We start from the raw sequence: 15,656 nt of genomic DNA on the forward strand, positions 1-15,656 counted from the left end.
CATGTACTTTTTTCACACATATAACCTTTTCCATTTTTTTTATACGTATAAAACTACAATTATTTATACATTCTTAAGTACGCATTGAGATGATATAAAAGGAAAATAAACATTTAAATAGATAATTATGTACTGTGGTAAATCTAACCTATTAGGCTAAGTAATGAAATTAGTTGTTAAGAAAAATGGTAATAATAGTTTCCATACAACCCTTCTGGACCATTTCCACTGGTCCAAAATGTTGCATACAAGCCTATATACCAACCATTGTAGGTGTTTATATCCCAATTTGTTCATGCTTGTTCCTGCCCGCAGACATAATTATCCAATCCCTATGTACTTATTTACTTAATTTTTTCATTTTTTTTTATCCCTTTCCCAAATCTTTCCCTTTACTTGTGTTAATTCTCTATTTTCCAAAAAAAAACAAACATTTAGACTAGGGGTGCTTACGTTAGCAATATTACTGTGTTGATGAGAAGAGCAATATAAATCATTAGGAGAGTCATCTAAAGTCTGCTCGCATTGGGGTTATATATTCAATCCATTTATTCCAGATTTGATAAAATGTTTCTTTTTGAGTTCTCAGGGAGTAAGTCAACTTTTCCATTTTAAATATTTCCAAGATAATTTCGTACCAATCTTCTAATGTAGGTGGTATTGGATTTAGCCATTTTCTAGTGATTGATTTCTTACTTGCCGCTAAGAGGGCCTGCAGCAACTTTATATCTTCCTTCTGTTCAAGGAACAATACATGCCCCAAATAGAGCGTCTCAAAGTTCAGAGGTATCTGGGACCTAAGTACCTTAACTAATGTTCTATGAATACCTTCCCAAAATAGACTTAATTTAGGGCAATCCCAGAAAATATGAAAATGATTTGCCTCCTTGGAGCCGCACCTTCTCCAACACATCACATTTGTATCTTTATATTTTTCTTGATATGGGGTCTTGAAGTATCTTATAATGTTTTTCCAACAATGTTCTCTCCAAGTCAAAGAATTAGTCGAGGACCATTGAAAGCTGCAGATTTTCCCCCAAGCCTCCTCTGAAAGTACCAACCCCGCTTCTTTCTCCCACTTCTCTTTAATATACAGTGTATTTACATTTTTAGCATGGGAGAGTGCATTATATAGGCGAGAAACTGATTTACTAGGTATTGAACTGCAAGCCGAATTCAGAATCTTGAAAAATTCTAATTCTACTGTTGATAGGTCTGTATATCTACAACTCTGGTTAACGTAGTTTCGTATTTGAAGGTACCTAAAAAAGTCATTATGTTCTAGGCCATGTTTGTCCTGCAGGATTTGGAAACTTTGTAATACTCTTTTATCTATAAATGAGAGGTAGGTTGTAAGACCTTTCTTTATTCATAGCTCAAATCTTTTATCTCCTCTGTTGGGAAGGAATTCGGTATCATATGCACACCATCTAAAGAGTTTTAGCATGTTATTAATTCCACATGAATTAACCACCTTCTGCCATACTTTTAATGTAAGATTTATCCAAGCATTATTAAATTTTTCCAACTGGGCCATCAATCCTTTGTCAGCTATTGAGGCCTGAAGAGGAAAACTGTCAACTAATCCAAATTCTATTTCCTTCCATCTAGCCTTATATTCCCTATTACACCAATATAACAGAGGGGTTATCTGTGAGGCATAAAAATAATTTCTCAGGCAAGGAAGAACCATACCTCCTCTTTCCTTCCCTAACTGTAAGGTGTTGTATCGAATTCTAGGTTTCCTTCCTTGCCAAATGAAGCGGGAAATCCATTTGTCCCATTCCCTGAATTGATTATCATCCACCTCCACTGGTAAAGTACGGAAAAGATATAATAACCGAGGAAGAATATTCATTTTTATAGTATTTATCCTTGAATTTAAACTTAAAAAGGGGATAAGATTCCATCTATGCATATCTGCTTTTATCTCTGAGATTAATGGCCCCTAATTTACCTGTGACAGTGTTGAAAGATCCTTCGGCAGGGTTATTCCTAAATATTTTAATGATTTAGCTTCCCACTTAAGATCGTATGTATCCTGCAATTTTTTGGATGGTGTATAATTTAGGGACATAACCTGCGTTTTCTTTACATTTATTTTATAACCTGATATTTTCCCAAAGTCATCCAACAAGTGTAAACAATCCTATAAATGATTTTTCTGGTTCACTCAGATAGACCAAAACATCATCTGCGAATAACGCCACTTTCTGTTCAATCCCCGCCACCTTGATACCTTTTACGATTTCGCTCTGTCTTATTAGTTGGGCAAGTGGTTCAATATATAGCGCAAAAAGGAGAGGAGAAATTGGGCATCCCTGTCTAGTGCCTCTCTCTAAAATGAAGGAGTCAGAGAGGTCCCCATTTATCTTAATTCGGGCTGTTGGGCTGTCATACAGAGTCTGAATTACTTTAATAAACCTTTCTTGAAAGCCGAATCTTCCTAACACTCTGTATAGGAATGCCCAACTAACCAAATCAAAAGCTTTCTCAGCGTCCAATCCTACTACCATTGTCTCTGTCTCGTTCTTATTAACCTGTTCTAATATGTGCAGAGTTCTCCTTATGTTGTCCTGTGTTTGTCTTTGTTGAATAAATCCAGTCTGGTCTAAATGGATTAGGCCAGGTAAAAGCTTTTCCAATCTGCGCGCTAATATAGATGTAAATAGTTTGTAATCTAAATTAAGAACACTAATTGGCCGATAATTGCCACATTCTAGTTTATCTTTACCCTCTTTAGGAATAACTGAAATAATCGCTTCTCTCCAGGAAGGTGGAGTTTCTCCTCTCTGCAAGATCCAATTAAAGGTGTTAAGTAGTAATGGGGCTAACTGTGTCTTCAGGGACTTGTACCACTCTGAGGTAAACCCATCAGAACCCGGGGACTTTCCAGCCTTTAACCTAGAGATGGCCACATTCAGTTCTTTGACAGTTACTAGTTCTAATAAACTTTCATTTTGTAAATCTGTAAGTTTAGGTAGATCTAAAAAATTCAATACACTGTCTATATAGGGCTCATTGGGGGCCCGGGGTTGGGAGTACAGCTCTCGATAATATGTTTCAAAACTCTCTTGAATTTTCCCTATTGTACTCTCCACAAGCTTTGTCTTTGGATTCTTTATTTTATGAATTGTATTGTCTGCTTGTTGTTTTCGTAATTTATATGCTAATAATCTAGCTGATTTACCTCCTACTTCATAATTCTTTTGTCTCAGGTAAAGAAAATTTCTTTGAGTTTCCAATGTATAAATATCATCAATTTCACTTTGCAATTTCCTAATTTCCTGTTTTCGATTTGAATTACTTTTGTTGCTATCTACAACTTGAAGTTGTTTTAATTTTCCTTGAAGGTCTGCTAATTTTTGTGCATTGATTTTTTTCATGTGAGTAGTAATGGAAATAATTTTCCCTCTCAGTACAGCTTTCAATGTATCCCATAAAATCACTGGTGATGTTTCTCCTGTGTCATTAAGGTCTAGATATTCTTTGATTTCTCCCCTTAATTTCTCCATTACTTTCGGGTTATTGAGTATATGTGAGTTTAGCCTCCATAGTGTTTTCCTCATTTTCCTTTCCAGGATTAGAGACATAAAGACTGGGCTATGATCCGACAGATCAATTGTTGCAATATTACAGTTTTTTATCCTGAGTCTATCTGTATTAAAGATAAAGAAATAGTCTATCCTTGAATAGGCTGAATGAGGGAAAGAGTAATATGTATAATCTTTACTAGTAGGGTGTAATTCCCTCCAGACATCTATAATTCCCAACTCCTCCATCAATGAATTCACTTTCCGAGTCAGAGGTTTATTCTGAGTAACTATTCTTGAAGAATCTAATATAGGATTTAATCTAATATTAAAATCCCCTCCACAAATTACTACCCCTCGAGAACTGACCATTAGGTCAAAAATGTGTCTATAAAATGACCATTCACTACCTGGAGGAGCATAAACATTCAGCAATGTTATTTCTGTACCTTCTATTCTTCCTGTGATTTTTACAAACCGTCCTTCTTTGTCTCTAGTCTCTGAAATATGTTCATAATTAAGAGTACTTGATACTAAAGTAGCTACCCCTCTTTTGTGACTCAATTTATATGATGAATAAAATACATGCTTAAAGCCCATTCTTTTTAATTTTCCATGTTCAGATTGGCTCATATGTGTTTCCTGGAGGAAAGCTATTTGTGCCCTCTCTTTTTTCAATTTAGACATGATCTTATTTCTTTTAATTGGATTCAAAACCCCATTGACATTATAGGAAATTATTTTTACCAATTCAGTTTGCATTTTTCTCTAGTAGAAAAAAAGCACTCTCCTTTTCTAACCAAACAGTAAGCAATCCCTTCTCAACTGTAAACCAAGACATATAACCACACCCTAGACATTTCTGAACGTATAACATTTGAAAATTTTTCCCGACTTCCCACAGTGAGGCCTGAGCACCGACCCGCCTCAGTTCAGAGGGATAACCTCTATCTTCACCCTGTGTTAGAGGGCCCTCAGCAGTTTGAATAATCATAGAGAATTCTCTCCTATTTATGTCTCGACCATATTGCTATCATTCAAGTTATTCCGCCTAGTTTATTTTCAGTTACCAGTTTTCATTTTACTTTTAAGTCCGATTTACTCTTTTCAGTCATTTCTCTTAATTAATCTGTATTCTCTGTACATTCGCGTCTGAATATTTGCAGCTTTTCCTTGTAGTTTGACACTCTGGTTCGAGTGGAGCGTCCTCGCCCCACTAACTGCCACGACTTCTGCCGAATCCTCTCCAGTAGCGACTCCGGTTGGGTGATAACTTTAATAGGTAGTCCCCAGTCCGCCAGGTCCAACGTTGCCTCCTCCACCGTAGCGTAAGTTTTTGTCCCTTCGTCGTAAAAGACTCTCAGCCGAGCTGGATACAGGGTCTGGAATCTGATGTTGTTTTCCTTCAGGACTCTCCGTGTTTCCGTATATTCCTTCCGTCTGGCAAGAATCCCCGGTGCGTAGTCGTGGTCTAAACTGATTTTGCAGTTGTTCCACATGAAACCTTGCTTTTGCCATGCTCTTTTAAGCACCTCTTCCTTCATTCTGTAACTGAGAAATCTGATCAGAATCGATCTGGGCTGGGCGCCTGCCGGAGGCTGTGGTGCCAACGCGCGGTGAGTCCTTTCTATCTGTAGGTCTTTTGCGGCCAGTATATCAAGGTTCTCTCTAAGCAGCTTCTCTATGAAGGGAATCATCAATCCGGGTTTACCTTCGGTTCCTTCGGGAACTCCGTAGATCCTCACATTTTCCCTTCTCGAGCGGCCTTCTTGATCTATTAGTTTCCACTGGAGTTGTAGCTTCAGCATTTCTGCTATCACTTCCTCGGCGTTTTGTAGCTTCTCTTCAATTCCAACAATCCTCGCTTCGGCTTCATCTATCCACGAGTTAGTTTTTACTATTTCTCCTTTAATATCTTCCAGCTGTTTGCTGTTATCTTGTCGGAACTCGCGAATCTCTCCGAGAATCAAAGACAGAGTCACCGATTCCCCCTCATTATCTCCGTCCTGGCTTGCCGTGGGGGAGCTAGGCCCGTCGCCTTGCTGCATCTCTTTATGTTTATCAGCCTTCGAAGCGGACTTTTTATTCTTGTTCTTAGACATCATCCTTGCCCCTTTTATTAATATAGTTATGCAATATTAAGTATTTGTCTAAATTCGATTTTGGGGCAGTTTACCTTCTTTTTTGTCGAGAGACCTTTTCCTTACGCCGCCATTCCCTTGGTGACCCGGAAGTCCCCCCTGGCCAAACATTTTAATTCTGATTCCCATTCTGACATTTTGATCCATGGCTGGCTCTTGTGCTAAGATGAGGCCACCCTCAGGCTGGAGGAGCAACACCTTGTATTCCATGTGGGTAGTCTACAACGTGATGGTAAGAATATTGATTTCTCTTCCCATTTAAAAATAAAATTCCCTTCCCCCCCCCCTTCTATTCCCCACTCTGCCCTCTTACCTCTTCTCACCTGCCTATTACCTCCTACCGGATCCCCTCCTCCCCTTTCCTCTGTGCTCCATTCTCCTTTCCTATCAGATTCCTCTCCAGCCCTTTATCTTTCCCACCCGGCTTCACCTATCGCCTTTTAGTTATCCTCCTTCCTCTCCCCTACCTTTTTATTCTGGTGCCTTCCCCCTTCCTTTCCAGTTCCAAAGAAGTGAATATGCCTGAAATGTTAACTATGCATTCATTTCCATAGATGCTGCCTTACTTGCTGAGTTCCTCCAGCATTTTGTCTGTTGCTTTGGATTTCCAGCAATCTGCAGCCTTAGTCGTGTTTATAAATCAGTCCTGTCTTTTACCTTTGACAAGTGACCTGATGTTTTTCTTCAATGCTTCGAAACAAGTTGTACCTCTTTGTCTCCTAAGTAGTATTGGTATCTAGTTGATTCTTTTAATTTTGAGAGGCATGGAATTCTGGTTTGCTTTCTCCAAGAGTTATTGCCTCTCTGTTTGAATACTGAATTTGGATTTGAAATGTTAAACTATCTCATAGAATTGTGGGAGATGACAGGATGGAGGACTGACTGTAAAAATGAGTGATCAGCTGGCTTGAGGGACGTGAGGGACGTAAGGGGCATCAGGGAAGGGTAGCACCTCTGGTGGGACAGACATGTTGAGCTCCCTTCAGAGTAGCCTGCCCACCATTGGTCCCCACTTGGCACTCAGCTGTCACCTATGGCTCCAAGCAGCTGTTTGCTGGTGACAATGGTCACACCCTGGTAAACAGCTTTGAGTGTGCTAAACTTGAAGGTAACTGATGGGTCTTAAACCCTTGGTCAGTTTGGACTTGCCTACCCAAGCGAGTGAAGACTGGACCTGGCAGACTGTGCCAAGGTAACCACTAGTTTGGTTCCAGGGGCAGTAGGGTGGACCCAGCAAGGCACTGTGGAGTGCTTGGAGTGCAACAAAGCACTAAGGATGTCATGATCATCCTCTGCATCTAACCCCATCTCCAGTCGTCTTGACTTTGTCTTGCCATTGGATACACAGATGAGTGAGTGACACTGCGCAACTCTTCCTCACTTTAAACTGTCTTCGCGCAAGTCAGTCTCGTCTATCCTCCTCATCCCAAACTGGTGACAGGCTAGCAATGAAGCGACAAGTGTGGGTACACTGGCAGCCGTAGCTGCAAACCAGCACACTGGTGGTGGCTCAGGCCCTGGGGTCATTATCCACTGACATGGAGCAGCAGTGACTTTCAGCAGCCACCTGGACGGCTGAACAGCCCTTGTCAGAAATGCACTGCTCACCTCCATGGTATGAGGTGTTCCTAGAAAGAGTGCCTTGAACGTTGGCTGCTCCATTCTATCCCTGGCTAGTTTACTGCAGCTGGTGGGGACCTTATCAAAGTGTCTGAAATACATCAAAGAGAAAATTAAGGAGTATTCCACTCATTCTTGATACATGGAATGTGCACACACTGTTGGACAGAATCGATGCTGATAGACCTTAGAGGAGATCTGCTGTACTAGGGAGAGAGCCCGATATAACACTGATATCACAACCTTGAGTAAGACCTGGCTTGCAGGAGATGGCAAACTTTGTGAAAGGGCACAGGATACACATTCTTTTGGATAGAAGAGGAAATTAAGACTGATGTGAGGCTGGGATTGGATTTGCAGCGAAGCACCTGGATCATATGCAATATGTGCTGAGGGTTACAAAGAAAGCAGTGCAGTGCTAACAGAAAAGTTCCATCAGCTTTTCCAACTCCTGTGGCAGCAAGTGACAATTTCACAGGTATTAAAAGACGCATCCATCATCCACCTGTATAAGCGAAAGGGAAACCAACAGTCCTGCAACAGCTACTGGGGAGTACCCTTGCAGTCTATCACAATCGAGATGTTTGCCAGCTTCTTCTCAACTATCTTACATCAGACCTAAACTGGGGACTCCTACCAGAGAGCCAGTATGGATTCCTGAAAGAGAGTGGGACCATCAACATGGTGTTTGCTGCAAGAGAAATGTCAGGAGTAAAACGTTGACCTGCTCTCCCGCTATGTTGATCTGACTAAGGCCTTTGACACTGTTAGCAGAGATGATGTGTGGAAGCTCATGGTGCAGTACGGATGTCCAAGGAAATTCATCACCATGGTGTAGCAATTCCATGATGGCATGCAAGCTAGAGACCATGGTGAGACATCTGAGCCCTTCCCTGTTTCAAAGGTGGTCAAGCAGGGCTATATCTTGGTGCCAATGCTATTCAGTTTGGTGTTTACCACCATGTTGACTGATGCCTTCAGAAACAACGATGTACGATGTAGGCATCAGCATCAGATTCCGCACTGATGGGAATCTCTTCAACCTCAGGAGGCTTCAAGTAAAAAATTAGGTTATGACAGACATCATCAAAGACTTCCCTCTTTTCCGATGACTGTGCCCTCAATGCTGGTTCAAGAGATGGAAAAGATGATGTGCAGCACTGTGCTGGTAAGTTTTCTGATGTGTGTACCAACTTTGGGCTTACTATCAACGCCAAGAAGACTGAAGTAATGCATCAGCTAGTTCCAAGGTAATCATACATTGAGCCAAGCAACAGAATCAATGGTCAAAGATTTAACCCAGTGAACAGGCTCACATATCTTGGCAGCACACTGTCCCAAAACATTGTTATTTATGATGAAGTAAATGGCCAGGATCGCCAAAGCAAGTGTAGCCTTTGGCAGACATTATACCAATGTTTGGAACAGAAGATGGATAAGTCTACAGACAAAGCTGAAGGTGATATAGGACCATAGTACTTCCTACTCTGCTTTACACCAACATGGACAGTGTACCAACAAATGCCAGGAAACTGAATCATTTCCACAAAGTCTGCCTCCAAGGCTCTTCAACATTAGGTGGAAAGACAGAATTGCTGACACTGAGGTATCTACCAAGGTGGGCCTGCCCATTATTATACCACCCTGTAGCAGTCCCAGTTACACAGGGCAGTTCATGTAGCTTGTATGCCAGACCATTGGCTGCCCAAGAGGCTGCTTTACAGCAAACTACAGAAGGGAAAGCATTCCCATGGAGTCCAGAGGAAATGCTATAAAGATGCCCTGAAAACTTCACTAAAAGATTTTGGCATCAACCCAGACACATGGGAACATTTTGCCAAGGTTGAGTGGCACTCCTCCTTCCATAAGGGTGCAGTGATTAGTGACACATGAGGCAGAAAACACAATTGCAGCAGAGAGACGTTGGCTGGCCAGGAAAGCCTGGGCCAACAACTCCCCAACCCAATGTGGCTGCCATCTTTTATCCACATTGCCAAAAATTGGCCTCTTCAAGTATCTGTGTACCCACAGCTCAATCCTGCCCCTACAAATCGCGGATGATTAGGGTAGTTCTCATCGTTGCACAATGGACGAACAAACTGACTTGAAACTAAATTCTTATCTGTTATTACGTAGCCCCTTAAAAATCGGTCTTCACTGTTGCTTGTTACCTTTGTTTTATGACCCAATGAGGTAAATGGGACTGCTTGCCTCTCTTGAGATTGGCTATTTCTTGTCATCTGTTGAATCGGTTCTTCCATGTCTAAAATACAAAAATAAATATTAATTTCAACAATTTTTACTCTAGATTTTAAACAGGACAGAATAAAGTTACTGTGGAAATGTGAAATACACAATATATAAGCTTCCTTTTAAGAAACTTATGGAGTTTGTTTCTATTTGCTATTGCTGTGGAATTTAAACTGTTATTGTGTGGTTTACAACATCTGCGAATGATGCAGACTACTAAACTGTGTTTATTGAGAGGGATTATTATCTCTGTTGTTTAATGCCACGATGAGGTTATTTGCTTACCTTGATTCAGTCATTCAGAGAAATAAGATGCACTGCTTTGCAAGTATCTCATAATTGTTTTCCTTTCAGTGCATCAATGGTAAATGCTCCAACATCTCATAACATCTAATTCTTGAGACAAAAAAAAAATTCTCCTCAATTTGCCAACTATTTTATTTGTGGTCTCCTAATGGAAACATTTCTATTTTTTGTTTATCATATCAAACTCCTTCATAAGTTTAAAGATCTCTAGCAATCATTAGGTAATATTACACACAACATCTATTATAATGTGTATTATAACTAAGAAAAACATGAATCTGGTCTTGATAGTTGGACACTTATCTTGTAGCGAAGAACATTTACAAGCAGCAAAATGGATAAAATGTGAAGCAGCCGCGCATCATACAGGGTCAAAATCACACATTTCGGATATTGACGAATAAGGGGAACAGGATCTTAAAGGATTGAAACCAATTAGGAAGGAGAAAAACAGAGGGAGCTGAAGATAATGGTTGGAGTTAGTTAGCAATAATTACAACTCCATCACTAAGGATCTTCACCACTTGAGTCATGCCCTCGTCTCATTACTACCATCAGGTGGGGGTACAGGAGTCTGAAGACCCGCACTCATATGCTCTAAGAATGGCTTCTTCCCCTCTGACATCAGTTTCTGAATGGTCTATGAACACTAACTTTCTATTCCTATTGTGCACTGTGTATCTGTTACTTATTGTAACTTATAATATGTTTATGTCCTGCACAGTGTTGCCGCCACAAAGCAACTACTTCCACCAGGTAGGTCAGTGATAATAAAACTGGTTCTGATTTTGAGAGGAAACAGTACCCAAAATTACTTTTGATCAAAGCCACTCAATGTGAACGAGCCTACTGAATCTCCGTTTTCTTAGTTAAAGGCTAAGGCATATTTATGTTGATGATCATGTAAAAATTCTAAGCTTTGTATGAGTAACTGTTCCTGAAGTTTATTTTATATAACAAGTCATTCCTGCCAGTTTTAAAAGGGATCTGGTATTTTGATTCAATTATCTGCTTCAGTTCAATTACTTTGAAACTGGACTGACAAGTATCTCCCAAGACTAAAATCAGCTCTTTTTTTGGACAAAGGAGTCTTATTGATAGATCTCCAGTCATTCCTATCCTCCCAGAGTTTAGCTTTAATTATAGTTATTAAGTTGGATTTTTTGTTTCAAACTCCTTTGTTTTGCGTCCTACACAAGATGCTGAGCGCTTCTCATCGAAGAGTTTCATTTTTTTTTGGTACTGAGTAACAATCAAATCAGTTCCTGAAAAAGGGTTCAGAGCTATCTTGCACTGATGGAAAATAAGTACTACGAGGTCGGGGGTGGGGGGGGGGAATTAATGGAGAAAATGAAAGTTTATGGTTGCTTTTATTTTACACAATTTATTTACTAATACTGATCAATTTTTTTGTAGAAGGGACTTTAAATTGACTATTTTCTTGATTTGGGTGTAGGATCTAATTCAAATGGAAACAATCAGGTTGTTTTCTCCCAATTACGAAAGGTGTCCAATCGTAGTAAACTGGTCCTTGTAAAAATCTTACATTGGAGACCTGCCACAATAGCTGTTTTTTACAAGGTTGATTTGGATACATGTGGTAAATGTCGATTATATGAAACAGTAATGTTTCGTGTTAACAACCCCTATGACGGGAGAAGAAGTTGTTTTAAAATAACTGCTCAATTGCAATACAAACACGGAAATAATATATCCTACCTCTTGGCACATCCACCTGGTGACAGCGGCCAACGTCTTGCCAGTATGTGAAGAGATCGTCGTCATCATGCGCGTTTTCGTCGTCTCCGCTGTTGTGGTAAACCACCTCCGACTCCGTATCATCGGTCACCGACTCTAAATCCTCCAGGCTGATCAGAAAGCGACCCGACCGCCTGCCGCTTTCAGCGCTCCGTCCCTGACCCTCCATCTGTGAAATCCGGATCGTTTTATGATAGACCTTTAAACGAGCAAAAAAATAGTGCAGTAAAGACGTATTTTGTTAAAGGATACGTGAATGCAGGAGCCATGATACTTTCCAGAAGATAAAATTAATTAGGACCATCTGGTATTGAACTCGGTCATAATGCTTTATTAGTTGCTTCTTTGGGGACTTACCTCGAAGTGAAGCGCTGTCTACTCCCACGAGTTTGTTTCTGTCTGGAGCTGGGGCAGCTTGTGGCGATCACAGAGGGGGAGGGACTAAAATGAGAAACAAGTTTACGCTGATCAAGTGTCGAATAAGGGGAGGAACCATAGATTGGAGCAACGTAACACAGTGAAAGGTTCTGGTCAGACTGAAATCGCTCAGCGTCTCCGAATGAATAAACTGAATTGCTAGACTGGCTTTCTTCATTACTGATGCGCTAAATCGGTTACCAGAACGCTTTCCAGATTATTATTCTGCACCACTGGGCTAAAGAGCATTAAATTTGAAATTTAGTGATACGAGCTAACATCTGGCAAAGGATCTTGATTGTTATTCATCCTTTGACCTGGAATGCTATTCAAAATTTATGTTTTGAAGTCCAGTTTCAAATCTATTCTAATTTAACTTTGCTGTATTATACAATATCTTGTAGACCTGCTGGAAGTCTAAGCTTGGATGTTTTCTTTTCAAATCTAAAAACTGATTTCTTTATATACCCTCAAATTCAGTGATAAACCTGTGGCAATCTAGTTGAATGTCATTTGTACATGCCCTAATAAATTAGATTCTATAGAATATGCAAAACTTTATAGATAGTGCATTCTTAATGTGGGAAAACATCCTGAGGCAATTTGCTGAAGTGTAATTATCCACATACCAAAGAAATGCATGTATTTGCGCTCATTCAAAGCTTGCTTGAAGAGAGATGTTAAAGCATAGGGAAGGTTTTTTTTTGGGATTTAGACTGTCAAAGACATGGTTTTGACTGAAATAGTGAAGGGAATAGGAAAACCACAGTATTCTCAGGGCTGGAGAGGTTTCAGGTAGAGGGGGAAATCAGTGAAGAACTGAATCTAATATTCTACATTTATTGGTGTACAGGAAGCAGGTACAGATCAGTCAGTACAAAAATGATGGGTTACTGAGGTGAAATAGGTAGCATAAGTTTGGATGAAGTCCAGTTTATGGATGATTGCTCAATGGAAGCCACAAATAAATATTTGTGTCTGGAACTGAACATCACAGCAGTGGGACATAAAGGTGGAGGGTGGGGCCTGGTGGCAGAGGGACAGATTAATCAGTGTAGAATATAGTTTGCATGAATTCAGATTCAATAGGGATCTGAACTTTTGAACAACCTTCAACCTGAAGTATTGACTAAGGAGGAATAAATAATCAGTGGTGAAAGAATGGAGTTTGTGATGGTGACAAAAAAAATCCTCTATCAAATTAGGTCTGGTGAAGTTGGAGTGAGATTTGTTTAACAACTCAATGTAATCTCTCTATTTGTGGTAATAATACACCTTGTGGGGGTGGGGATAATTGGGACATTAAAATAAAAGCTGGAGGTTTTCTTTGAATTAGTGGAAGATCACAAGCCTCTTGTAAAGAAGTTCCAATACAAAGGATTACCAGGCTGTGATGCAACCAGCCAGAAAAATGGTGAGCTTTATTTGTTACATGTACATCGAAGCACACAATGAAATGCTGCTGTCCATTTATAAAAAAACTTACATAAAATACTGGAGGAACTCTGCAGGTCATGCAGCATCTATGGAGGGAATAAGCAGTTGATGTTTCAGGCTGAGACCCTTCATCAGGATTGAAAAACGAAGAAGCCGTCTATAGAAATTTGTAGAAACACAAACGCAAGAAAATCTGCAGATGCTGGAAATCCAAACAACACACACAAAATGCTGGAGAAACTCAGCAGGCCAGGCAGCATCTATGGAAAAGAGTAAACAGTCAAGGTTTCAGGCTGAGACCCTTCATCAGGACTGGAAAAAAAGATGAGAAGTTAGAGGAAGAAGGTGGGGGGAGGAGAGGAAGTGGTACGTTGATAGGTGAAACTGGGAGAGGGGGAGGGATGAAGTGGTGAAGTAGAGCTGGGAAGTTGATTGGTGAAAGCGATGAATAGCTGGAGAAGGGGGATTCTGATGGAAGAAAGGGAAGGGGGAAGAAGCTACCAGAGGTAGGTGATGGGCAGTTAAGAAGATAAGGTGGGACAGAGTAATGGGAATGGGGAATGGTGAAAAGGGAGGGGGGGGGAGGGACAGTTACCAGAAGTTTGAGAAATCGATGTTCATACCATCAGATTGGAGGCTACCCAGATGGGATATAAGGTGTTGTTCCTCCGTCCTCCACTTGATGGCATAAACATCAATTTTTCCAACTTCTGGTACCACCTGGTACTTCTTCCTCCCCTCCCCCGTCTTCTTACTCTGAGATCTCATCTTTTTTTCCAGTCCTGGTGAAGGGTCTTGGACCAAAAAGTTGACTGTTTACTCTTTACCATAAATGCTGTCTGGTTTACTGAGTTTCTCCAGTATTTTGTATGTGTTGTATAGAAATTTGTAAGACTTTGGTGATATACTGAATCTCCTCAAACTCTTAATGTTTAATGTGATTCAGGGGAGGTGTGATTTTGTTTATTATGTAATTAAATTATAAGTAGAATGTTGGTCTTTGCTTAGTTCTTCAACTGGTTTCCCTTGGGATTGTGACTATATTTTAAATTACTCCAGATCCAGGATTTCATTTTGTCTTTCTGAATGCCGATTGGTTAGTATGTAGGTCAGTACAATAGATTAAAACTAGCCTGTGATGAAATATTGAAAGATTCGTCTGCAGCTTTGTAGCAAATGTATGCTTGGCTTTAAGTACATCAAAATTTATTAAATGAAATTGCTAAATACCTTTCACAATAATCAGTACTTTAATTTCAAGTAGTAGGAAAACCATTTTTATTTAATTTACTACTAGAATAAGCCTAGCAGTTTATACTGTTGAACATTAAGTGGGAAAATATTCTCAGGCACACTCTTCCAGAATTCATTTTGACTTCTTGGGATTAAATAGTTTTGAAAGCTGTTGTTAAAATATATTATTTTGTCTGTGAACAATGCAATTAGGAAATTGCAAGTAAAGTACATGGTCAATTAATTTAGTTTGTATTGAATATGGTGAAAAATACAGCTTCATCCATTATTTTTGGATTTTCTGACAGTTTGTTATATTACTGGATTACAGCAACAATTCTACTCTTAATTCTATAATTAGAGTTAGTCATCATGGTACTCTGGATCCCAATAGGACTGTGATATGGAACTACATCGTCAGATGGTCATTGCCTTAATTCTGTTTCCCTATGTCGTGGGTCATCTAAACCCTTATTTCTTTGCATCCTAAATTGTTTCTGAAGGGGAGGACATCTGCTGGTTTACCAATTAATAGATCTATAGATCTTGAGGGTAGTCAAGTAGGTGATAGTTACTAGATCCTCTTCTGAAGTGGTGTACTGGCTTGTTTGTTATGAACCTGTAACTGCATTGTCATTATATTCTTCTCACAATATGGGCACTTTTCTGTAAGCTTGATTTTAATTTTAGCATGGGAGATGGAATTTGATTGTCTTCCCCTGAATGTGAATACAGTGCCTTGTAAAAGTATTCAGTCCCTAACCCTTTGTTCACATCAATGAGTATTACAACCATGATTTTGAACAATTTAACTGACAATTTTTATTTGTGCATCACATACTCCTTTTCTCACAGCAGAGCCCTCCAAAAAAAGAGAACATTGTAAAGCATGAAAAATTAATGTTTGCAGTTCAAAAGTATTCATTCCCCTTTGCTCAGTACGTAATTAAGTCACCTCTCG

At 39.7% G+C, this 15,656-nt stretch overlaps 2 protein-coding genes across 5 annotated transcripts in view; one reads left to right on the forward strand and one right to left on the reverse strand.

Annotated features, from left to right (window-relative positions):
* The window catches only part of fancm (FA complementation group M), a 154,314-nt gene that overhangs the window by 40,040 nt on the left and 98,618 nt on the right, over nt 1-15,656 (forward strand). The window lies entirely within an intron of this gene.
* soul3 (heme-binding protein soul3) overlaps nt 1-15,656 on the reverse strand; it is a 29,433-nt gene that overhangs the window by 10,259 nt on the left and 3,518 nt on the right. The window contains exons 1-4 of one of the 2 annotated variants that reach the window (XM_063047114.1): nt 13,512-13,558; nt 11,966-12,049; nt 11,570-11,807; nt 9,466-9,557 (exon numbers count right to left, since the gene is read on the reverse strand). In XM_063047114.1, the coding sequence (XP_062903184.1) occupies nt 9,466-9,557; nt 11,570-11,777 (300 nt within the window). In that variant the 5' untranslated portion in view covers nt 11,778-11,807; nt 11,966-12,049; nt 13,512-13,558. Of the gene's footprint in view, nt 1-9,465; nt 9,558-11,569; nt 11,808-11,965; nt 12,050-13,511; nt 13,559-15,656 lie in introns of those variants that run through there. The other variant, XM_063047123.1, reaches the window with a different exon arrangement.

Source organism: Mobula hypostoma, chromosome 1 (genome assembly GCF_963921235.1).
Source record: "Mobula hypostoma chromosome 1, sMobHyp1.1, whole genome shotgun sequence".
Classification (NCBI taxonomy): domain Eukaryota; kingdom Metazoa; phylum Chordata; class Chondrichthyes; order Myliobatiformes; family Myliobatidae; genus Mobula; species Mobula hypostoma.